The following is a 25,205-nucleotide window of genomic DNA, read 5'->3' on the forward strand; positions in this document are numbered from 1 at the left end:
AAGTAGTATATTCGCAACAGACGACTTTGAGCGAGAGGCGAGGTACACTGGACTCGTTTCCAGCCAATCACAGGACACATATAGACAGACAAGCATTCACATTCACGCCCATGGACAATTTTACACCCTAGCACTGTACTATGTCATACTGAGATGGTCAAAATATTAGACTTCCTCCCACATTTAAAAAAAAAATGCATGTTTGAAAACTCTAAGCGATCCACAGGTGTAAATGTGAGTGTGAACTTGTCTCCTCCTCCTCTCAGACAAAGTCAGCTGGGATAGGCTCCAGCACACCCGTGACGCTAATGAGGACAAGCGCTATAGAAATGGATGGCAGGATTGTGCAGCCAACTGTTGTCGTATTTGCGTGCATTAAAGCTACAAAAGAACAGAAGAAATGTCTTGGTGGTTTCGAAGCACAGAAGCAGTCACATTGTTGCACACAGAACCTGTGCAGACAAACTCAGACATGCCCGAACAACATGGATTTATATGGATGCCCATGCTATTGGGTCAAGTGTATTATGCAGAGCTTTATTTCAATGACAGAGAGTCAGTAGGCCAAACACAGAGCTGTGTGGTGGCCTCGCTCCCACTCTTTCATCGTCATCCAGGCCATCTGCTGCCAGCACTGATCGATGTGCGACTGGCTACATGCACACATACAAGTTACCTCTATTTTGTACCATTGCTGACACACACACACAAGCACAGTCAATGATTGAGAGATTTTTTTTTAAATAGATAGATGTGACTTCTACAAGCAGGTTACATATTTTCAAAATATTAGTTTTTGTTTGATTTTCGCAATAAAAGGCTCATTGCTTTATCGTTAAAAATTATATTCACAGAGCTAACATCAGTAGACCTAATAGTGATCCCTGTGGAGGTACATGAGAAGGAATCCCGCTGGGGTCTGCAAATCATTTAAATTGTCGACGTGAAATAAAATAAATAAATAGAGTACATTTGGCCATCACATATTTACGGTTCGGCATTCACGAGTTTACCTATTTGTGTATTTTTTGGGGAAACCCCCACTTATTCTCTTTTTTTTTTTACCTGATCCCCTGCTCATTGATGACGTTTTTGACATGATCCCTTGTTTATTCAAAGGATTGTTTTGTGTAAATTCTGTTCATGGCAGTTATAAGAGAGTGTCAATTATTTATAGATTTTTGTGATTCGTGGTCATCCGCGAATAATGGGGTCCACTGTACATATTCAATGTGCAAAAATGAAAATAAATTGCAAAAAACAGTGCAGTTAAATTAAATGACATTAAGGTGCAAAAAAAAACAAAAAAAAAACAGGGAGAACAAGGCACAGGTAGTATAATATACAAAATAATTATAAAATAAAATTACATAGTGACATGAAATGATATATTGGGGATATAATGGGGAAAGTATTGAGGTAAAATCAAGGTGCAGGTAAAGTATATACTGTGACAGAATAAGATGTAAAAAATGTAATAAAATACTATTCTATATAACGTATAAAAATGGGATACAAATTATTTTTGTTCATTTTTTTAAAGCAATAACAGGCTCGTTGCTAGGTAGTTGCAAATGATATTTAAAAGAGCGACTATCATTGGTCTTGATAGTGATCCCTGTGGAAGACCAGTGGGGTCTGCTAATTATTGAAATTGCTTAGGGAAAATTAAATAAATATATAGAGTAATTATTTAGAAAGGAAAATAATTGAATAGATTAGGTGCAGAGATAACAAAAAAAAATAAAACAAGGTGCAGTTAAATTAAATTGCCCAAAGGCAAATAAAAGAATAGGTAAGGGGGAAAAATCCAAAAAGGGTAAAAACAACGTCCTGGCAAAGAATAATATGTAAATTAACAGAAAAAGTACATTGGGGACATAAAATAATTGGTTATGTGCAAAGTATGGAGGTAAAATCAAAGTGCAGGTATAGTATACAATATGATAACATCAAATAAAAAAAATGTAATAGAATAAGTCATAAAATAGGGATCCAATATTATACATAAGATATAAAGATTAAACATGGGATAAAAACAGGGTGCTGGTTCAGTATGATATAAAAAATGTAAATGAAATAAAACTAAGATACAAATCAGATAAAATGAAGTGAATTACAGTATGAACAGGTGTCTCCCCCACTAAATGTTAACCAAATGAAATAATAAAGTAAGGCATACATAGTTCAAATACTGTATGTAAGGTGCAAAGATGAAAAATGGGTAAAATAAAATAAATAAATAAAAATAAATTAAAGTATAATATAAAAAAATACAAATAAAATAAAATGAGACAGTCATTTAAATTCAAATGAAATGTTTTAGCTTTATTTTATTTCATTTTATTTTATTTTAAGAGCTCGTCAACTTAGCCACAGTGTACGGACCAACTTTAAGGACACAACACACATTAATAAACAGATACACCCACACACGCACACACAGATGATATCTGAGTCATTAGACTATCACTGAGATCGCTCAAGTCTGCCCACTCTCATATGCCCAGGATAAAGTCTCACATAAAGCATCTCTTGCACTTTTTAAGACACACCACATTTGCCTCCATAAAAGCAGGGAGATGGGGGCAGGGGTCTCTGTTTATGAGTGGCAAAGGGTAGGAGGTGGGGGTTAAGGGTGGTCTGGCCTGAGGGGGACAGAGGAGAGTGAGGGAGAAGTGGCTTACGCAACTTATTATTCATTTGTGCCTGCTGCCTTATCTCCATATTCTTTTGTTTGTTGGCGCACGATAGGCCTCGACACGCACCTGGCACCACGCACACCACACACACACAGGAACAAGATGAGAGCGTGTTACTTCTTCCAACAAAGAGTTGAATTCCCATACATTGTTGTCAGAGAGTTCCCACAGAGCCACGAAGAGTAACTTATACCCATCTGCCTTCCTCACATCCCATGACAATTGATCGACAATTGTGAAAAATGAAATATTCATGAGCATGGGGAAAAAGTTACTTCTTACCTTCCTCAGCAGAATTGGGCCGGAGAAAGAGACACAGAGACAGAAAGACACTCCACATCTCCACTACAGAGTGACACTGACAGCGGGCCAGGGAGGGAAAGAGCATGAAAGAGTGAGAAAGAGGGAGAGATGTGTGTGCGCGTGTGTGTGTTGTAGAGGGAGGGAGGGGGTGGGAGGAGTCTGTTTATTCCCTCTATCAGGAGCAGGAGGATGAATGGATGAGAGGTAGGGGGGACAGTAATATTTACAGAGAAAAAGAAGCAATCAAAAAGCCGTCGTCATGGAGACGAGGGAGTTAATAAGAAGGAGAGGTGTGAAGTCACTCAATAAATGTATAGTGTGTGCAACCTCTGTCAGCTGCGCAAGGTCGGCCGCCATGTTGTGGCGTCCCTCACATGTCTGTATGATGCACACGTTTTTTTCCTATATGTTAACATTTTGTGAAGTCACGAGACCCCACAGCTTTACTACCTCCCAGGGCTCAGGCCTCGGCTCAGGCCTCGGTCCGGCCCGCGCACTCCACTCACTGGTCACCCCGCAGCATTGCAGTTTGTTGACGGTGCTTTTCATGCCCCAGTTCACTGCAATGAGGAAGACTTGAGCGGACTCTTGCAAGGGAGATGTTTGCCCGCCGGGCGACACAGTTAGATGGCCCCATTCCCAGCCGGCCAGGGGGCCCCCAGGCTCCTAAATATGGGTATTTACGTCTAAAATGGATCATTATGAACTGAATTGCTTGACTTTTTTTTAGGGGGCTGTCAGTGCCTTTTGTTAAGGGTCGGATCAGGAAGCAAATAATTCCAATATAAGTACAGTTTACTTAACATCAAGGGCTCCTAATATTTTAGAGGGTGTGAATCTGTTTTGAAATTAGTGCAACATCAAGCAGTTTCACCCCCTCATATTTCATATACAGTGGTGCCTTGAGATACGAGTGACCCAACTTCCGAGTTTTTCGACATGCGAGCCGTCGTCTGGACAATCTTTTGCTTTGACTTGTGAGCAGAAATTTTAGATACGAGTGCTGTATGTGTGAACTCAACTTCACAACAATCAGCAGTTTCGCAGCTAGAGAACAATTCTTCAAAAAAGAGGCTTCAAGTTGTTTAATGTCTCTCACAGTTGAGGTTTACAGTCAAACTAAGCAAAAAGAATGACACAATGTGTATTTCAAACAACCACATAGCTTTGCCTTAGAAAGTCAGACTAGCTTAATGCTAACAAACAATGCGAAACGCAAGGACGGGCTAACGAAAAGCATCGGTATTACGGTGTTGTAACTCTTTATAAAAATGGGTATTTGTATACAAATGGAGGAGCAACACATATAGAAAGACAATATAACAATACTCACACCCATATAGCCTATTCTATATCCTCTGCGAAGAAAGAAATATTATTGCAGCTTGAGAGCTGAAGAAGCAGTACAATGGCCAATTAAAAAGCAAAACATGGCAAAAACAGTTATATTCTTTACGTTTATCTAATTATGTCATTGCTGTATGTTTTTATAAAGTAAAATATAGAGGACTAATCTTTCATTTCAAAAAGTTCTTTTTTTGGGGGGGGTTTAACAGATGAAGAGCACTTCCATTTGGGAAAAAGAATAGTGTTTTAGTTACGAATGTGGTTATGGAATGAATTAAAGTCATCTTCTAATGAGATCATTTTTAGGCTGTGCAAGAACATACAGTAAGTGTTTTCTAGGGGTGAAAGTTATAGAAAAAGTTACAAATCACTGCTCGTCAGAGTATTTTTATACTTGGGATTATTTTTTTTTGTTTTTGCAAAATTATACTGTAATCCCAAAAAGATCAGATAAAATAAGGATGCAGAAAATACATTTATTGTGTTAATATCAGTGGATCTAATAGTGATCCCTGTGGGACACCGGGGCTGCTAACATCTACTACTGACAAGAAGTTAATTTACAGTACTGTATGATGACAGGATGGGAAGGATGGATGAATGGATGGACAGACAGACAGACAAACACACAAAAGAATGAAATAAAATGGAAACAAAACATAAGCAAACATTCATTTATTTTACGTACCGCTTATCCTCACTAGGGTCGCGGGTGTGCTGGAGCCTATCCCAGCTATCTCTGGGCGAGAGGCGGAGTACACCCTGAACTGGTCGCCAGCCAATCGCAGGGCACATATAAAGAAACAACCATTCACACTCAAATTCACACCTACGGGCAATTTAGAGTCTTCAATCTACCTACCATCCATGTTTTGGGAATGTGGGAGGAAACCGAAGTACCCGGAGAAAACCCACGCAGGCACGTAGCGAACATGCAAACTCCACACAGGCGAGGCCAGATTTGAACAAGGGTCCTCAGAACTGTGAGGCAGATGTGCTAATCAGTCGCCTACCGTGCTGCCCCCAAAGCAAACTGAAAAATGAAAAACAAAATATGTAAAACCAAGACAAATAAAACTAAATACAAATGAAAACAAAATAATAAAATACACTCAAAATACAAAAAAGGCCGGTCTGAAGAGAATTTATTTATTTTTATTTATTTTTAAAATTAAGGGATCCTGTGAGAAAACAAATAATATATTTAGATAAACTGTATAATTTAGCATGATTAGTAGGAACAGAGGAATGTTTTCTTCAAATAATCACTATTAAAGTACATAGATTTTAGGCCAATCTTCATATCTAAGTGCACTAGCTTTTGAGAGCTGCATGACCCAAGAGGGAGTCTGCCTTGCCTTGCGAAAACATCAACATAATCAAACATCAAGCAAGGCAAAAAGGTTTAACTCTTGCTCGTGCTTCATAATTTATCACACGGCCTGAACCTACTTTTTGTTTGGTTTTATTTTATTTGCCATTTTGGGTCGCTCTGCTGAGCAGGCGGTGCTGTCACACACACACACACAAACAGGACCGAAACGGACCACTCACACACATTAAAAATCCATGGTGATAAACATTTGGTTCATTGAATCAAAGCAGGACACAGATTATGCACACATTCAAGTCAGACAGTCTGTAAACAGCTGTACATATTTATTTCCATTCAATTAAATTCATTTCAAAGCGTCTCACACCCACTTGACACTTATCTTTTACCGATATAAAAATTCAAACAGAGCAAAATATACATAATGAAGGCTGGCAAATATAGTGGCATTCAGGAGCAGTATAGTAACAGTCCAAAGACAGAAGTGCATGAAAGATAAGAGCATTGAACAAATGTACACGCTTATCAATATATTAGGTATCCCTAGATAACAATGAACGGCCAATATAAGTGAACTTAAACATTCAATGACATGTCAGCCAACAAAAGGATCTTGCAGGGTAGGTTGCATTTCGATATACCACATAAATTGGTAGAACGTTTCCAGTGGATTAATATTAAGCAAGTGCTTTAGACAGTAATCATAAAAGTCTGACACGGCAAAGTGCAAATGTAACCCCGCTGCGCAAGTTCCGTTCAACTGTTAAAGTTGTTATTGAGACTGCAGCAGTATTAAAAACAAATAAATGCTCATTTTTGTGCATTGAAACCATTGACATAAATACAAGTTGCTAGTGTTTTTCATGGATCTCTTCACTGACCTGTGACATCACTGAATTGATTGAATCAGTAGGCCTTGAGTGTACACTGTTCCCCCACATAGTCGCCATTCGCACCACTCACCTAGTCGCTGTTTTTATGCTTTGCCAAAGCCCTGTCCAATTGAAAAGCATTGCTTTGATGCCATCTTGTGGCATCTTGGTACCAATAAACTATGTTGAAGTGAGCGCAGGAGCTTCATTTAGTCAGGCCGTAGCCCTGTCTAATAGAAAAGTAGTACTTTGCTGCGATTTTATGGCATCTGTAGCCAATTATAATCCCCTTTTAGGGAGGCATCAGTTGCAGATTTTTCACTTTTCAGAGCAGGGCTCGGTCCCTACCACTCATGAATAGTGAAAATTTGATAACACCACAAAATGGTTTATACTGCACTGTAATTCCTGTAGCCAAGGAACTATGTTGAAGTAAGGGGATGAGTTTCATTTAGTCAGGCTGTAGCGCTGATAAATAGAAGTCGTGCTTTGGTGACATCTTGTGGCATCTATAGGAAATTATAAAAGGAGGGAGTCAATTACTTACAGATTTTAGCTCAAACTCATTTTAGTTCAGGGGCCACACCCCAATTTCAGAATGTCATTTAAGTGGTAAGTGATCATTTAAGTGGTCATCAGTGTGACTTGCAGAGGACAAAATTAGCAACAACAGTTAGTTTTACTGAAAAAATGCAGTTAATGTGTTCTCAATCCCCTCGGGTCGGATTAGTCCCACCGATGGGCTGGTTCTGACCCGCGCGCCGTTCGTTTGACAACCCTGTTTTCGCTTTTTGCAAGAGATAGGCACCGAGCCTTGTCACAAAAAAAGCAAAAATCTCTGAGTAATTAACGCCCTGCCTTTATAATAGCCTATATATGCAACAAGGTGGCGGCAAAGCATTTCATTTATGTTAGTTAGACAGGGATCCACAAGTAAAGGGTTTACTGCACAGTAAGCTCTAAGAGGCCACCAGATAGCGCCAAGGCAATACTCTTATTGCTTTGGCTTGAGCACAAAAACAGAGAATAGGATATGTTAAAAAAAATATATATATATATAGGCACATTTGCAAATGTAAAACCGAGAAAATGCAGTGGATCTTGGTGCTCTATTTGACTGGGAAAAAACAGCAACCAGGTTGAATGCAAAACGTACAGTAAGTGAAGAGATTAAACTACACCTCATTGTCACACAATCAAGTTTCTTATTGGAGTAGATGTTCACACAGATCGTGTTTCTTCTTTAGCAGCCAAGTCCAACACATTCACAATATATTCACACCCAACACGGTTCCCGTGCGGCAGGATGCAATAAATGACCTTGCTTTGATGTATTTATTTGAAGTCTATCGTAAGTATTTCTCTGTGCATCTCAGTGGAGTGGGGGTGTGGGGCGGTGGGGGTAGGGGTTGGGGTGGTGGTGGTGGTTGAAGAATCCCTGCCATCAGTGTTTTTGGGGTCAGCCTGGCTTTTCTGAGCTTGACCTCAATATCTAAAAGCTCAAATCCAGCAACCTTCTAACGCTGCTGATGGCCGGGGGGTCTTAACACTGAACACATGTTGATCCTCTTAAAAAAGGAGGCAGTATGCGAGGAATGTCAACAAACTGTTAAGGGCCAGCAATTCCGTTTAAACAGGCTTGCAAGGACCTCAGTTAATTATTTTGGTATTTCCAAGTGGGGAAAAAAATATCCTGTTTAACGTGATTTGTTTTAAACTACAAAAAGTCTTGCATGTGATGTTATTACACTGACCTTTTCTAACCGCACTCTCTTCACATGACTTGGCTCTCTTACGGCTTCTCCGCAGGAAGAACCACCATGGGGACCTTTTCTGAGGGGGACATGGGCGGAGGTTCTTTGCTCCCCGGCAGGCCCACAACCACCGCTTCCGGCACGGGGGAGCTAGAGGACTTGGCGCCGCTCGCGGCGAATCCTTGAGCGATGTCGTCAAAGGTCCTTCCTTTGGTCTCGGGCACCCGCAGGTAGGTGAAGATGAAGAAGAGGATGAGAAATACCATGAAGATGATGAACACGTAAGGACCACAGAGTTCCTAAGGGAAACACAAGTTGCAATAGTATTACATTAAAGTCAAAGTTTAACATGGGAAGGAAGTAATATTTGAACTGTTGAATTTAAAAAATAAAACTATTCTTGTAATATGAATCAATTCAAGTAGGAATGTCAGACTTATGTGATAATGTCGCAATCATATCAGCGCTTTTAATTGACCTGAAGCTAACGTAGGGATACGTAATTGGTTTATTATGTTTGTTTTATTGGCGCACCGGTTACCATCGTAGAGATAAAACGTCCTAATGTTGTGAGAACAAATTCATATTTTTCAGGGGGAACGGTGAAATATAATAAAGTTATATTTTTTTCAAGAAAAATTGCCGAAAATTTCATAACAATCAAAGACATATTTTTTCAGGTATCAAGGCTCTAAATAATGTTACGAGAATAAAGCGTTGTTTTCCAACATCATGTTGTAAAGGCCTGTAAAAGACACCTTTACAAGAACCCCCGCTATTTGCTAGGAATAGGGACAGGGCCCAGCTGCGAATAGTGAAATTCTGTGAATGTTTTATTTATTTATTTTTTTAATCAGTAAAAAAAGGGGGATTGGGTGGTTATAAGAAGTTTTGTTTGTTTTTTTATGCAGGTCTCCATTGGATATGCCTGAAAAGATCCTGAAAGATTAATCCTGAAATAATACATACATACATACTGCTACTACTACTATTAAAAAAAGATTCATGCAGGGATGTCAGATTTATGTGATGGTACTTCACAATCATATCAAAGCTTTTAACTGGCCCTGAAGCTAAGGTCGGGAGGAATAATTGGTTCATTATGCTTGCTTTATTTGTGCGCCAGTCCCCATATGCAGGAATGCGTTGTTTTTTGTTGTTTTTTTAAATGCCACAACATAATTATATATAAAAAAATAATAATAATTGGCCCCGCCCCCAAGCTACAGCTGACGGACCCCTGGAGGTCCCCTGATCCTAGAACTATTAGTGTCACTGACTATATCTTCTTGTGTGTGAATGTGTACCTCCAGTTTAGGGAATCCAAGGCCCACCAAGAAGTTGGCGGTCCAATTGGAAAAACCAGAAACGGCCATGGCGGCGGGTCGAGGCCCCTGGGAGAAAAGCTCGGCCACGATGAACCAGGGGATGGGACCAGGACCCATCTCAAAACTGGCAACGAAGGCGAAGACGCCCACGATGGCCAAGTAGCTCAGAGATGGGCTTGTTTTCTGCTCAGACGGAGAGCAAAATGTCAACACAATAATACAATATAATACAAAGTAGAATTGTCCTATCCAAAATAAGCACCACAAATTAAAAACTTATGATGATTTATAGGTAACTGTAAAATACTTGGAATTTTAAAGAATTCACAAATTTTAACTGTGGTTCATTATTAAAAAAATTTAAAACCATTATCATTATAATTATTAAAGTGGCATAGTGGTACAGTAGTGCCTTGAGTTACAAGTTTGAATTTGTTCAGTGGCTAGTAACTCAAAACACTCATATCCCAAATCATCTTTCCCCATTGAAATGAATGAACATAATTAATTAACATGTTAATTTAAAAAAAATTGCTGGTTAATCTACAAACATTTTTGTAATGTTTTTTTTTTTAAATAAGAAAAATGGTACTCGATAATATTGTACTTTACTAACAGTAATGACGACATGATCAAATGTAAAGAATCTAAATTTTTGGGCTCATTTTTGGACATTGTGCTGCTCCTTCTAGTGTGCACGCCTTGGCCACTTGATTGCAATATAATAAAGACATACAGATATACATGAAAACGGGTGGCCCTCAGCAAGCCACAATAATATTAGTCATTCTTCGCAGAGGATAAGGACTATATGCCTATGAGTAGACTACCCAGGGCGACGGGCTGCGAAAATGTCATGAAAGAGGCTGCAATGTCAGTCCTGTTACTGACACCGACCAGCTGGCATAGGCTCCATCTTCCCTGTGACACCTAAACATCATCAGCTGTTTTGAACTGGACTCATGCAATTGTCACTCACCACCAGAGAGAGGGAGATGGTCATAACCAAGGCAGAAATCGCCATTCCACCCAGTCCTATGAGGTGTAAGGTCCTTCGGCCTGCCTTTTCAACCAGGAAGAGCTGGAAGAAATAAGAAAAGCTTGATTAAAAACAATAATAATAATAACTACACTCAAATGGACGACAAATATGACATCCAACACTCACGGACACGACAGTGAACACGGTGTTGACCACTCCAGCTCCAATGGTGGCGTAGATGGGTTGAGTTACACCTGCTGTAGCAAAGATGCCCGTGGAGTAGTAGAAGACCTGAAAAATAAAATAAAATAGAGTTAAAAGTTCAATCATTCGGTGCCAGCCATTTTTGAGGATTTTGACCTATCTTTCAAGGCCTACAGGATATTGTGTTCGATGATTATGTACATCCCAAATATACCAAATTAAAGCATGGACTCTCTTCTTTCAGCAGGAAAAAAAGCTTGATCCTACCCCTCTCCATTCGTTTGTTATATGCAGTGAGACATAGGTAGGTTTTTCATTTTTTGGTCGTGTCTCGGAATATGGAGATAATTAGCTTTTTGTGAAAAGCAGCATTTATGCAACAGTACCTTCGATGCTTTTATATTTTTTTGCTTTTTGTCACACCTCGGACGTCTTAAAGTGTTTTCATTGTAAAATCCAGCAAAAACAACACTTAGGAATGATTTTTAATTGCAAAAGAATCATGTATTTAGCAGTCGTGTTGCTTCCTGGCTGTTGACATGGTCCTCGTCATACAAGATCTCAGACACAAACACACAATTATGCTACTACAATAAATACCCTGCGAATACATATAGTACATTATTTCTTCCAGTGTAAAAATGCTTCAGCTTGTCTGACTTCCAGCCTGTAAGTGGCGCCATTTCTGGCGCAAAAACATTGCTGTGTGCATATAACCAAGGCTGAGAGGGCTTTGTTCTAAAATCTGTTTTGGTTTTATTTAGTTTTTCATTTTTCTGTTTGCTTTGGGGGCTGCACGTTGACTGACTGATTAGCACATCTGCCTCACCGTTTTGAGGACCCGTGTTCAAATGCAGCCTCGCCTGTGTGGAGTTTGCATGTTCTCTCCCTGCCTGCGTGGGTTTTCTCCGGGTACTCTGGTTACCTCCCACATGCCAAAAACATGCATGGCATGTTAATTGAAAACTCAAAATTTCCCATGGCTGTGAATGTGAGTGTGACTGATTGTTTTTTATATGTGCCTTGCGATTGGCTGGCGACCAGTCCAGGGTGTACCCCGCCTCTCACCTGCAGTTAACTGGAATAGGCTCCAGCATACCCGTGACACTAGTGAGGATAAGTGGTGTAGAAAATGGATGGATGGATAAACATCGGGCAGCATGTTGAACTCATGGTTAGCACAAAAGGTGATCTAACAGGAAACAAATACCCTACTGCTTCCCTACTAAGTGATAAACTGTAGGTCACAAAGGGTGGAGGTCACAGCCTCTCGCTGCGGGTTGCGCTGTGGTCAGCAGCCACAAACACGTCCAGTCAGCCTGGTTCCATGACCTTATTAACACATCCATTATAAATGCCGTGCTCGTCTCTGCTGACCCCTCAAAAAGCTGCGATTATTCCACTTGATCTAACACGGCCCGAAGGCCAAGCAGAATTCTCTGTCATGCGCTTGTCATGAGTAATTTTGTATCGTTTCAGGGGGACGCTCCTTTAAGTCGCTTCATTTAGAAGGATCCTGGGTGATTATGCCGCTAACAGGGCTGAAAAATTCTGGGGATTTTCAAAATTGGAACTTGACATGGAAATTAATGGGAATAAGCCAGTAAGTTACAAAACTGAAGGTTGATAATTAGTAGGTTACTTAAATATAGTTGGGGAAAATCCATTTTAGCATAATTTGGACTAAGACACAGATTTCATGCAAGTACAGTGAACCCCTGCATTTTTGCGTTTAGTGATTCGCACATTCACATGCTTGTGGATTTTTGGGGAAACCTATCCTCCATGTTTCACTTTGTGCTCAGACTAAAGCACTAAAACTATCACTGCTACCTTGAAGCATCTTGATGGCAATAAAGTATGACAAATTGAGTTGAAGAGCTTCATTTAAACAAAAGTAGTGATTTGCTACCATCTTGTGGCATCTTCGTGTGAAGGAAATATGTCGTAGTGAGTGGAGGAGCTTTATTTATAAAAAAAAAAAGCTGTGGTTTGTTGCCATCTTGTGGCATCTTGGTGCCAATGAACTATGTTGAAGTATGCCTGTTGCCTCTCACCTGAGGAGGCTTCATCAGTTCATGCAACAAGGCTTAGGACGCACTGCCATTTTGTGTAATGAGCAAATGCGTTACTTTTCCCAGGAAAGTAATTAGACTACAGTTATTTCTTCAAACCAACAATAGTTACTTTTGCATCATCAACGTCTCTCACTAAATATAAATTTGTAGCTGGTGATTCGAAGAAAGAGCCGTCCAAATGTGCAGAAGCATTAAACCAAGACCGCTCTTCTTTTCAACAAATAGAAGAAAGCGATTGGGAAGTGATTGTTTATTACAAAATGCACAGTGTAAAGTGCAAAGAAATGCACAATTTCCCCGTTGCCACACTACTTTCGTTATTTTGCTTCGTAAAAAGTGTATTTTATTGTTGTTACTTTTTTTATTTACACATTAAAAATACAGTTTTACTGGCGTATTAAACGTGCAATGCATTGTGGGTTAGTTATTCATACAGACATGCGCGGTCAATAAATTGGTCATGGAGGGTAAGGACTGACTCATTGAAGGACTTACAATACTTAGCTTAAATAATATTTACAATGAAAAGTGAGAACTCTCAACTTGATCTGGAATCCAGACTGTGAGCTGGTTTGACGCGCTGCACGGCTGACATCACGTAGTAAGAAAAATGTTTTCTAGCTCTTCGCATCAAAATTTGCTGTGGTGGCAGTAATGGTGTGTGTGTGTGTGTGTGTGTGTGTGTGTGTGTGTGTGTGTGTGTGTGTGTGTGTGTGTGTGTGTCACTCACTTTCACCTCTACGTACGAGCACTCACAAACACACGCACATGCACACACACACACACACAGTTGCCTTCATGGACCGCAATCGGCAGTGTACTGAGAATGGTGTGCTTGTTTACGTTGTTTACTGTACTATGTTGGCATGTCAAGTCTGCACTAAATTGATTTAATGTCGCTTCAACTACACTAATATTGAAGTTATTGATTAATGTTGAAAGTCACTGATGGTGTAGTGGTACACTCGCCTGACTTTGGTGCGGGCAGCGCGGGTTCAGTTCCCACTCAGTGACGGTGTGAATGTGAGTGTGAAGTCCGCTGGGATAGGTTCCAGCGCCCCGCGAACCTAACCATGATAAGTGTTGTTGAAAATGGATGGATGGTTCATGTTGATTACATCATTCTGTAACTTGTGTGGCGTATATTACCAAGTAATAGGTACAGTTAAGCTAATGCTTTTTTTGTACTGTGGATAATTTATATATTCCTGCCACTTGGCAGCTGCTGAAAGTAACTAAAAAGTTACTTTTTTCGAAATTTGTTACTTTTGAAATCAAGTAATCAGTAAACCAACTAAGTTATTTTTAAGCTCAAGTAATCAGTAAAGTAACTAAGTTACTTTTTCAAGGTAACTGTTGCATCATTGCGCACTAGCCAGTGTTTGTGTGGAAAACCCAACTATTTACGCTCCAACTTATACCACGTTTCATTTTTTTGGAACGCAAAGAAAAGGGGAGAGCCGTTAAACCACCTGGCTGTCCACCAGAGTGATTGAGTTGAAACTCCCTCATTAATATTCCATTCAATTGTAGGCGATCATGGAGTTACCTAATAGTCGAGGTGGCCATGCTGTTTGTTGGAGGCAGAATTTCTTTGGAATGGACGGCATTTTAAGTGGGAGATAGGTGATGTCGTAAGCCCCCCTCCTCTCTTAAGCAATGGTTTTTCCACCTTTGTGTGCTTGGCTTCTCTCAGCCCTCTGTACTGATAATGTCCAGTTTTTTGTTCCAGAGGAACCTTTTGACTTTTTTGTTAAAGTGAGTTGAGGAGTTTATTTAGACAAAAATAGTGCTTTGCTGCCATCTTGTTGAATCTTGGTGTCAAGGAACTATGTTGAAGTGAATTGAGGAGCTTCATTTTAAAAAAAGTAGTGCTTTGCTGCCATCTTGATGCTGAGGAACCACAGTATGTTGAAGTTGAGGAGCTTTATTTAGACAAAATTAGTGTTTTGCTGCCAGATTGTGGCATATTTGTGCCAAGGTACTATGCTAAAGTGAGTTGAGGACCTTAATTTCAACAAAGGTATTGCTTTGTTCCCATTTTGCAGCATCTATAGGCAATTCTGGGGGATTCAATTACTCACAGATTTTCACTATTTGCAGCAGCACTATTATGGGGGTTCACTGTACAGTGGTCCCTTGACTTACAAGTCACAAGTTACAAGTTTTTTGGGCTACGAGCAGTCGCTTGGTTGATGTTTGCTTTGTGTTTTGAGCCAAAATTTGAGGTAGGCGCAAGCTTTGGATATGCCACCGTTCGAGTGAAGTGAAAAAGAATGGCGCTATTAAGGTACAGTACTGCAATGCCCTCACATGGGGGCAAGGAGCGCTACCTATTTTGTATGGATGTCAGCTTATGAGCAAACAAAATGTTTATGTTTCTGCTTTAATATGATACCACTTCAGAAAATTCCCCTAAATTTCCAGTTAATTTCCACGAATTCCTATGGAAGAAATTGTCCACCCCTTTGCAAGCCTACTCACTGCATTGATGCCCGAAAACTGCTGAGAGAGCTGCAGGACGATAGCAATGATGATGGGCTGCCGGTAGTTGTGAGAGCGGAAAAGCTCCAGGATGGTGACTTTCTTCTCCATGGCCATCCGCATCCCTTCCTCCTTCATCTCGTCGATGTCGTCACTCACATCCTCGCAGCCACGCAGACGCACCAGCGCTGCAGGGGGGACAATAGTAGTAGGAATCGGAGTGAGAAGGGAATATGAATGAAAACTTAAGGTGAGGTTGTGTATGTTGGTGTGCGTCTGTGGGTCAGGACCTTTCCTGGCTTCATCTTCCTCTTTGAGGACAATGATCAGGTATCGAGGGCTCTCGGGGCAGAAGGGCAGCATGATGCTCTGCAGGATCGCAGGCAGAGCAGTCATGGCCAGGAGGATGGGCCACAGAGTATCAGAACCCAGAAGAGACTCCAGACCAAATATCTATTAAAAAAAACAAAAAACACACACATTGTCAAAATTGTGTGCAGTGGCGGCTGTGACAGAGCACAATATTCTGTCAGTCTTGAAAGATTAGTCAAAATGCTCTAAAATTACAGGCAATATGGGTCACTGTGGCGGCACTGGTTAAAGCGTCTGCCTCACAGTTCTGAGGACGGGGGTTCAATCCCCGGCCCCGCCTGTGTGGAGTTTGCATGTTCTCCCCGTGCCTGTGTGGGTTTTCTCCGGGCACTCCGGTTTCCTTCCACATCCCAAAAACATGGTAGGTTAATTGCTCTAAATTGCCCGTAGGTGTGAATGTGAGTGCGAATGGTTGTTTGTTTGTATGTGCCCTGTGATTGGCTGGCAACCAGTTCAGGGTGTACCCCGCCTCCTGCCCGATGATAACTGGGATGGGCTCCAGCACGCCCGCGACCCTAGTGAGGAGAAGCGGCTCAGAAAATGGATGGATGGATGGATGGATGGATGGATGGGTCACTGTGTTTTGAATATGGCTGGCATTGAATTAGTTATTTAAATATTATGTATTTTTCAGTCTCACAGTCAACATTATTCCATTTAACTGCACATCATGACAGGTTATATTTCGATGGTGGGAAAGAAATTACAATAAAACACATTTTAAAAAAAGCCACAATACAATTGTGGCTTGTTTAAATAATGTGGCTAGCAGCTCTGGGAAACCAGTAGCCACAGTGGCTGCTGACCAAAAACCTTAATGTCAAGCCCTGGCTGCAACAAACGATTATTTGAATAATTGATTAATCTGTCGATTATAATTTTTTTGACTAATCGATGAATCGGATAAAAAACATTTTCTTTTAAAATATTCATCCCTTTATTCTAATACAGGAAACTATTTCAAATGGACTGTGCAGAAAATGCACAAACAAATGATTAGGATTCAGTTACTGGTTTGGTCTATAACATGTTAGAAAATGGGAAAATGTTGATCATTCCCAAGTCAAAGCAGATGTTTGCAAATGTCTTAGTTTGATTAAACACAAAATAATCAGTCTGCTTTTATGACAAGTGACAGAAATCTGAGAATATTTACTGTTAAAAAGCTTAAATTTTATGTTAAACATGGTTTCTAAACAATTAATCCAAATAGTTGTCGATTAATCGATTCATTGTTGCACCTCTATTTAAGTGCCGGTTGTGCTCTCATACCTGCGCCACCAGGATGCCAATAACCACGCCCAGCTGGTGAAGGGTACCAAAGGCTCCTCGGAGGGCGGTGGGGGCGAGCTCGCCCACATACATGGGCGTCAGTCCTGTGCACAGACCGCAGAAGACGCCGATGATCAAGCGTCCTATGATGACCATCTCGAAAGAGCGACTGAGGCTGGACAGTCCCATCAGGCCCCCACCCAGCAGGGCCAGGATGTTAGCCAGCAGCATGGACTTCCTCCTGGACAGGAAGGCAGTCAAAGGTGACGTTTTGTGATTGTGACATTTTTGAAATAATGTGAAGTTGTCACCTGCCAAACTTGTTGACCATGGCCCCCACACTGAAAGAGCCCACCATGCCGCCCACGCTAAAGATGGCCACGGCAAAACTCCACACCATGGTGGTGGCTCCCGGGCTGAAGGGCTCGTTGAAGCGCTCCAGGGACACATTTTGGAAGAACCTGCGCAGTTTCTGTTAACGTCCCAGCAACATTTTTTTAGGGTTGCCATTTAACATTAAGAACTTACAATATGCATTTAGTATTCATCAATCCACATGGTGGCAGCATAGTTTGAGTAAAGCCCTCTGTGTACAGGCCAGAAAAAAAATAAACGACAACACCTGACATGATGTTATTCCCAAAAATACGTTTATATTTTTGTTCAGTGTATTTTACACTGTCATTGAAATAATTATTACATGGACACTTGCATCTACACTTTTCATTAAGTACACTTACACATATGGAGATACAATAATATTTCAGAAATTATGAAAAAAAAAAAAGGCAAAATTCTAAAGCGTTTGCTACCAAATGTAGCTACATTTTCCTTTGGCAAACAGAATCACTGGGTTTAATATTGCATTAGTTTACAGACATGTTAAACTGCAATTACGTATTAATGAAAATTTATTTTGCATATATTTTGCTCCTATTATGCAGCTAAACGAGGTAAAATATTAGAGACAGCTCCCAGTAAGATCAGCTTCACCAGTATAGGACATAAAACCTAATGAAAATAATGGAAACTGTTTTACCATAATTATAATTTAGAAGTGTATAATTAATAAAAAGAAAAATAATAACGATCATAATAATAATAATAATATATACAATTGCAAAAATGTTTTAAAATTTACACATTTTCATTATCATTTTGTATCACTATTATTATACTAAATATATTACTTACAATATATTATTAAAAATACATGTAATTCAAAATGTAAGGTCATTATAATATTGAAAATGTTACTTAAATTGTAAGAATTAATAATCATAAGAACAATTATAATAATTGTATTATTATAAGACTACTACTACTAGTAATGACAATAATTTTATTATTATTATTATTAAACAAAATTTATGAGAGTAAAAATGTATTTTAAAGCAACAACAACAAAAGTTGGGGGGGGGTACAATTATTCAAAGTAAATCACATAGAGATTGAACAATGTTTATGTAATTAAATGTATTTAATTACATAAAATTATTTAAAAAAAAAAAAAAAACTGATCTGTAGCTGTATTTCAGACAGAATTGTTGCCGAAGCGGTACCTAATTTTTTGGCCCATGACTGGTTTAATGTTGGATGTTGAGTGGGTTTTCTACATTGAAACATAAAAAGGCCGGTAAAAGTTTGCACGTGGCACAAGCAAACGCAAACACACACCTGTTCAGGTGCATTGATGACCCCGGTGTTGTATCCAAACTGCAGCGAGCCGATGACTGCAGTGGACACGCAGTAGAGCAGGTAGAAGGTGATTTTCTTCTGCTTGGGCTGTTTTGGGAAAGTGAGATGGAGGGAGGGAGGGAGGAGAAGAAATTGGAAAAGGATAAGATGAAAACAACGCATGGATGCATTTTCTAAAAGAATGGCCTCTGTTTGAACAGTGGATGTGGAATGTTCCTGCCTTTGGACAAAGCACTTGTTGTTTATGGAAACACTGGGCACCCGTCACACACGCACAATGAGCCTTTTCCACATCTCCGTTCTCACTGTCTCTTTTCAACCTGCTTGTACTGGCACTACAGCACTTGCTGTGTTGCTGGGAATTCTACAGTGAAAAGCACCTGCAGGGACTGAAACGGAATTCTGTTGTTTTCAAGTAAAGCAGGCTTAGTGCACAATAACGAGATAATTCAACAGAAATTTGCTGAATGCACAACAATCCTTCAAAGTTTCACTTTGAGAAGACTACATCACTTATTGTATGGTTTGTACAATTTAAAAATGTTATGTAAAGACACATTTTGTTTAATAATTCATGTTATATTGAATATTTTTATTTCCAGTTGTTCAAAGATTTATTGTGAATATTTAAAGAATTTACATTACATTTGTACATTTTAAGAATTTACACACTGATGGTGTATAAAGTAAGACAAGATGCGCAAAAATATTAAATTTTATTAGAAATAAATTGTTAAATAACATGGAATAAATTGCAGTCCAATTGCATTTGTACAATTAAATGTAGGAAGACGTCTCTCCAAATAAAATAATGGATGGATACATCTATAGACCACTGCTTAATGTACTTAGTGTTCTTGGAAAAAGAAGACAAAAAAATAAATACATTAAAACAATTTAAAAAGCTGAAAAACAGCAACAAAGTGATAATACAATCACAATAATCCAATAATTGATTGGAAATCCACTTTATATCTAACTTGAAATTATTAAAAAATAAATTCAAAGCTGCTATCTATGCAGATAGCAGAAAGTATTTCATATCTGAGTGTTCCTAGGGAACAAAGTGTATCAAAATAAAAGGCTCCCGCTGCTGAAACAAACTCTCTGTTCTTCCATTGACTCAAAAGTCTACTTCAATGTGGGAAAGCACCCCCAAGAGAAATATGCAGTGCCTTCGTCTATCAGGTACCAAGCAAATGACTGCAAACCAGAACAACACACCAGAAGAAGTGAAGAATAACTGTATTGTAATACGGTAGCTACAGTGTAAGAGTGGATGTCATCATCCGATCAAAGAGGAATATTGCAACCTCTTCTTTTGAAACGACTTTCGTCACGAGTCAGACATGGCTGACATATTGTATCAATGTTTGTGGTCAGTGAGGGAACGCAGGAAACGTTTCCACACAGCCTAAAGAGACACACAGAGAGGAACAAAGTACAGTACGTTTGTGTTACGAGAACGGCAAACAAGAAGTTTGAATGAGATACAAACTTACCAACCTAACGACAGGCACAGCTGCAAAAGTACTTTTTTTAAAGCAATTTGGTAGCTCAACCAAAATGTTCTGGAAAACTATGCCTTAAAAGTCAAAACATCAAACCAGTCAGACCAGCAGCATGCGATGCATAAGCTAATCCTGAGACTTCAGCTCAGTGAGCATCTAAAGCGACGATTCTCAAGCCGTACCTGGGCTCCCTCTAGTGGTACGCCAATTAAATGTGCATAATGTTACAGTGGCTTAAACATTTTAAAAATTCAGTACAATAAATTTGTTAAGTACAGTTCAGTTGTGTTTAACTTTGAAGTACAATTATTTGCATTTAATCATGGTGAACTGTTTGTTTTCAAACATTTATTTAGGTACATTTTTATTGAACTCTTTATTTTAAATTTTTAACAATAATTTTTTAAGTACAATCGCCCTGCTGCAATAACTTTTATTGTTTATTCCTAAAATGTATTAATTAAAATGTATGTATTTTTTTTTCAAATTAAATATTTTTATATTTATTCTAAATAATAAAATTTTAATAAACAATTTTACAAGGCCCCCTTCAATCAGAATCCAATTATTTCTGCTGTTTATGCATAACATAGGTCAAAATGATTCTGTGAAATGGTTTAAGTTTGACATCTATGCGGTTTGTCGGTTGAATGCAAAAGGCAATAAACGGCATAAGGCTTGTGAAACAGGTGGATTTGAAATCGCCAACAGTGTGATGCAGTTTAATATCCAAGCACCTGCTCACTTTGTGGTTGCTACCGCCCACTCAACTCAGGCAACACTGTATTTCCGGGTTCTAAGCGAGTGAGTCTCAGCTGCCGCCAAGCCATAAAAAAAAAGTCTATAAAGTATACATATGTTGTGTTTTACAACAATACTTAACTACCGGTATATTCATAATTTATGACATAACAGTGGATGAAATTCCAAAGCTTGCGGTCATGGTCACCAGTGATGATCATCGCGGCAGGTTCAATTCAAATGACTGGGAGCGGATGACGAGCTTAACCTCAAAATATCCCCCCTTTTTTTAATTTTCAGATCACGTTCCCAATTAGCGGACCAACAATCCAACGCTTGATGAATTGTGTTTCACAATGAGACTAACGGGGAACGAGCATCCCGCTGACTGCCGTGGAGGCTTACAGTGTAATGTTGCCGGAAGAGGTGGAGGGGCTGGAATGGGCATTATAACTGGGAAGAAAAAAAACAAAAACAAAATATCTAAGGAACCAGCCAGGGGTACTTGTCACGCTGGCCGAGGCCGCTCACAGCTCACCGTCGCCAGATGCGAGTGTGCCAACGAGCCGCTGAAGAGAAGAGAAGTTGGAGGAGCATATCAATGTGGCGCAAATGAAGCGTGCGTATAAATAACTCCGTGATCAAACGCAGCATTAGCGAAGGACACAATGTCAATATGAATGCTTGGCTGCCCTAAACTTATAGAGTGACGCTAGCGTCACTGCTGCTTGCGTCACCGCATCTGCTATTCGCTTGTAAGCAGATATTCAGTAGCTAGATATGGACCAATCAGAGCCAAGCTGTTTTCCATAATTAAATTAGGAAAGATGAGCGACCCAATCAGAGCAAAGCTCGTTTACATGTCGCATAATAATGAGAAATCTTGCCAAAAATACAATTCAAAAAATGGCGGAAGGGGACCTTTTAATAAGATGTTTATCAATTATAATCAACCTATTATAAACAATACAATTTAAAAGTTACAATTATTACTTAATTAATAAAACAAACAATTTTACATACATATTTTTGCTCTGTTTTCTTTTATGCCACATCTACGAATGACCTGGCCCACCTGTCTGTTTTAAAAATTAAATGCAGCCCTTGAGAGAGACAAGAGTTTGCCCACCCTTGATTTCAAGCTTAATTTGTGCAAGAGGGAGGCAGAGCCAACACGCGGGCACTTGCAGCGACACGCTTTTATTGCCCAACTGTCAAGTGACATGACGTGCAAATTTACACCAGCGCCGTGACGCCTTTTAAATCCGGGGAGTGGCTGGGACTTTTATCAGTCCAATAGAATGGCACGCAATGTAGCGCTATGTGTAAAGGAGTGTTATGTAACCGAAAAAAAACCCAAATTGTTATGCACTTCGATGCATGAGTCTAAATGAGTCTACCCCAGTGGTTATAAAATATATTTCAATGTGACTACATCATTTTATTTGCTTGCCAGTTCAAAAATACCAATACTGGTAACTTAATTGGACTTTGTGGACTCTGATGAAGAAGCCAGTTGACTTCCATTCATCCAGTTTCTATAGCCCTTGTCCTCACTAGGGTTGTGGGTCAGGTGGAGCCTATTGCAAATGACTTTGGACAAGAGGCAGGGTACACTCTGGAGTGGTCGCCAGCCAATCGCAGGGCACATACAGACAAACAAGCATTCACACCTATGGACAATCTTAAAAACTCCATGTTAACATGGAGGCCTGGCAATGAATGAGTTGAGGGTTCAATGAACCTGATAGGCATGTTTTGGGAATGAGGGAGGAAGATGAAGTACACGGAGAGTACATGTACAAGCATGGGGGGAAACGCGCAACCTCCACACAGGAGGCCAGGACTCGAGATTTGAACCTTGAACCTCAGAACTCTGAGACAGATGTGCTAATCACTAGTGCGCTGTGCCACTTGACAACTGACTCGTATTCAGTAATTTCCTGTCTTTCAGTTGCACTCCAGCTGCCAAAATTACCCAGCTATCGTATTATTTCTTCAAAAGTAACGTCTGTCATCTTGTGGCTCCTCTTTAAACTGGAGCGCACACTCTTCATAGTGCATGGAGGGTATTGCTTGATGTTGCCACACATCTGGCTTGAGCGAAGAAGGTGGAACTTCTTTTTAAAATTGCTTTAAAAAATGCATTTATTATATGTAACTAATTCAGTCCCATTTGTTAATAAAAGTTGAGAAAATACTACGTAAATTGTGATTCGGTTGTTTAAATAGTAACTTTAATATTACAAAATGAACTAGTGAGTCCAACCCAATTGCAAAAAAACGTATTCATCAAATACACATAAAATGAAATTCATGTTGGAGCTACTTCATATGGTAGCGTTGAACTAACAAGATGCAAATGTGCTGATATAAAACTAGTTATCATTTTAAATTTGAAATGCGTCGGCTGGCAAAGAGTCCATGTTGCCTCCAGCTGACCTGTGACCCAAGTGAGGACAAGCACTATGGAAAATAGATGGATGGATTCATTTACTAAGTTTGGGAGAAGATCTTTGCTTATTTATATGACCATCTAAGTTGCTGTAATTGGGAATTTCACTGCTACCTGACAAAAATCAGAGCATATTAGTGGGCCCACTTTTGTTTTTCTATTCCCTGCATCACACATGAGAGCTAAACAATAAATCAAATTACACAAAATGACAGATGTTCTAAACATTCACTCTTTTTTTGTGTGTATTAATTTAGACACTAATGCGAGTGATGTCAAAATGTTAAGTAATCTTGAGGATGACCTAACAGTGTGCGACATGTTACAAAGGAAAAACCACCAGAAGATACGAAACACTTGAAGTACTGCCTTAAAGCAGACACATTATTAGGTACACCTGAACGTATATGTAGCTAATCAAAGCATCATAATGAGGGTTCCTAATATTTTTGGTGATGTTTAAATTACCACTACTTCTCTAAGAATCTTGGGATGCAGCTCTTGTACTGGATGTCATTAGATGGTGCAGGTGTACCTAATGTTGTGTCTATGACGAGTATTCTTCTTCTGTGTGTCCTTGCTCTATCAAATGTGCATTTAAACACGGAGGCATCACGCTCAAGTTGCGACTTGTCCTGCTCTCTTTCTCTCTCTTAGTCATGTCCCCAAAATGCTCGGCTCTCATCTTCCTTGTGCCAGAAAGGAAAATTACAGAATTGCCACCCTGTGCCTTAATGAACACCAGCTACTTATTCAAATGCACCAAGCCTCAGAAAACAAACAAAACTCTTTCCTTACAAACCAGTGGGAACTGAGACTGAGAGTTTAAAGGCAAAGCAGAAACTATGTATAACAACTACAGTTCTACAATAAAAATGCTGCACTCACACAATAAAAGTAACAAAAATGTCTACCTTATCATCTTCCATGCGTTCCATCTTTACTTTTTGGGAAAGACCTTGAAGAAAATGGTATTTCCAGAAAAACACCTCTCTGCGCAAATAGCTGTCTAACCTGAAATCAAATACATAAACAAGCAGCCTATGTCAATGGAGCTAGAAGAGAAATGGTAGTGTATGGCGATGAGGCCTACTGTACGAACAAGTACTGTACCTGATGGCCTGGGATGGTGCGGACCTGTTTGTGGTCCAGAAGAATGAGATGGTCTGCTCTCACTTGAACAGCAGCACACACAAGAAACTGCTCCTCCTCTTCCTCCTCCTTCGACTTCCCTACACACTCTCATCTCCCCCTCCCAATATCACATTTAAAGAGGAGTAACACAGTATCCCTCACTTGTTTATTTACTGACAAGATCACACCCAAAACTTTTGAACCTATTACCACCACCAAAATTATAATACATTTTAATAAAGATGCCGATAAAGGTTTGGATCCAGGAATTATTTTGAACTTTTACCATTACTGAATAAAACTACAGTCATGGAAAAAAATAATAGACCACCCCACTTTCTTTCGTTTCTTGTTAATTTTTATCCACAAGAACTCATTCAAGTTTTAACCTTTTTTTTGGTCAACTCTTCATTAAATAACCAATCAATCTGACACATCGAACGGGTGGTGAGCACATCCGACTCGCAGTTCTGAGGTTGGGGGTTCAAATCTGGGAGCCCTTCTGTGTGGAGTTTTCACCCCGTGCTTGAGGCACTTTCCTCTCATTCTTCCTCCCTCATTCTCTAAACTCTCGACTCTAAATTGAGCCTCTGAGAACTAGAGTGGACTAACTCAATTTTTGTCATTTTTAAGTT

General features: G+C 39.6%; 2 protein-coding genes across 6 annotated transcripts in view; both read right to left on the reverse strand.

Annotated features, from left to right (window-relative positions):
- The window catches only part of ephb6 (eph receptor B6), a 54,246-nt gene extending 50,778 nt beyond the window's left edge, over positions 1 to 3,468 (reverse strand). For 2 of the 4 annotated variants that reach the window (XR_009788854.1, XM_061775740.1), the window contains exon 1: positions 2,985 to 3,468. Coding sequence is in view for 3 of the 4 variants with exons in the window: in XM_061775740.1 (XP_061631724.1) it covers positions 2,985 to 3,090 (106 nt within the window). In the remaining variant the exon portion in view is untranslated. The remainder of the gene's footprint in view (positions 1 to 2,984) is intronic. The other 2 variants (XM_061775741.1, XM_061775739.1) reach the window with 1 other exon arrangement.
- A 607-nt stretch (positions 3,469 to 4,075) lies between these two features.
- On the reverse strand, positions 4,076 to 24,704 carry slc2a3b (solute carrier family 2 member 3b). 2 transcript variants are annotated; one of them, XM_061775743.1, is made up of 12 exons: positions 24,550 to 24,704; positions 24,351 to 24,450; positions 18,709 to 18,816; positions 17,343 to 17,503; positions 17,032 to 17,272; positions 15,678 to 15,840; positions 15,388 to 15,575; positions 10,808 to 10,912; positions 10,619 to 10,720; positions 9,619 to 9,822; positions 8,312 to 8,610; positions 4,076 to 5,385 (listed from the first exon to the last, which is right to left on the reverse strand). In XM_061775743.1, exons 2-11 carry the CDS (start codon positions 24,372 to 24,374, stop codon positions 8,350 to 8,352), a joined length of 1,557 nt encoding a protein of 518 aa, XP_061631727.1. In that variant the 5' UTR covers positions 24,375 to 24,450; positions 24,550 to 24,704; the 3' UTR covers positions 4,076 to 5,385; positions 8,312 to 8,349. The 2 variants fall into 2 exon arrangements, with proteins under 2 accessions (XP_061631727.1, XP_061631726.1); XM_061775742.1 differs by lacking the exon at positions 4,076 to 5,385 and having other exon boundaries at positions 5,977 to 8,610.
- Between the last annotated feature and the right edge of the window lie 501 nt (positions 24,705 to 25,205).

Source organism: Phyllopteryx taeniolatus, chromosome 6 (assembly GCF_024500385.1).
Source record: "Phyllopteryx taeniolatus isolate TA_2022b chromosome 6, UOR_Ptae_1.2, whole genome shotgun sequence".
NCBI classification, from domain to species: domain Eukaryota; kingdom Metazoa; phylum Chordata; class Actinopteri; order Syngnathiformes; family Syngnathidae; genus Phyllopteryx; species Phyllopteryx taeniolatus.

What these genes read in the sequence shown, in the direction of transcription:
- slc2a3b (XM_061775743.1), bottom strand. Translation starts at nt 24,374, where the DNA reads ATGGAACGCATGGAAGATGATAAG. An exon ending in TTGGCATCCTGGTGGCGCAG is followed by an intron (nt 15,841 to 17,031) that starts GTATGAGAGCAC and finishes TTTTTTTAATAG; the next exon opens with ATATTTGGTCTGGAGTCTCT. An exon ending in TTGGATTCCCTAAACTGGAG is followed by an intron (nt 8,611 to 9,618) that starts GTACACATTCAC and finishes TGTTTCCCTTAG; the next exon opens with GAACTCTGTGGTCCTTACGT.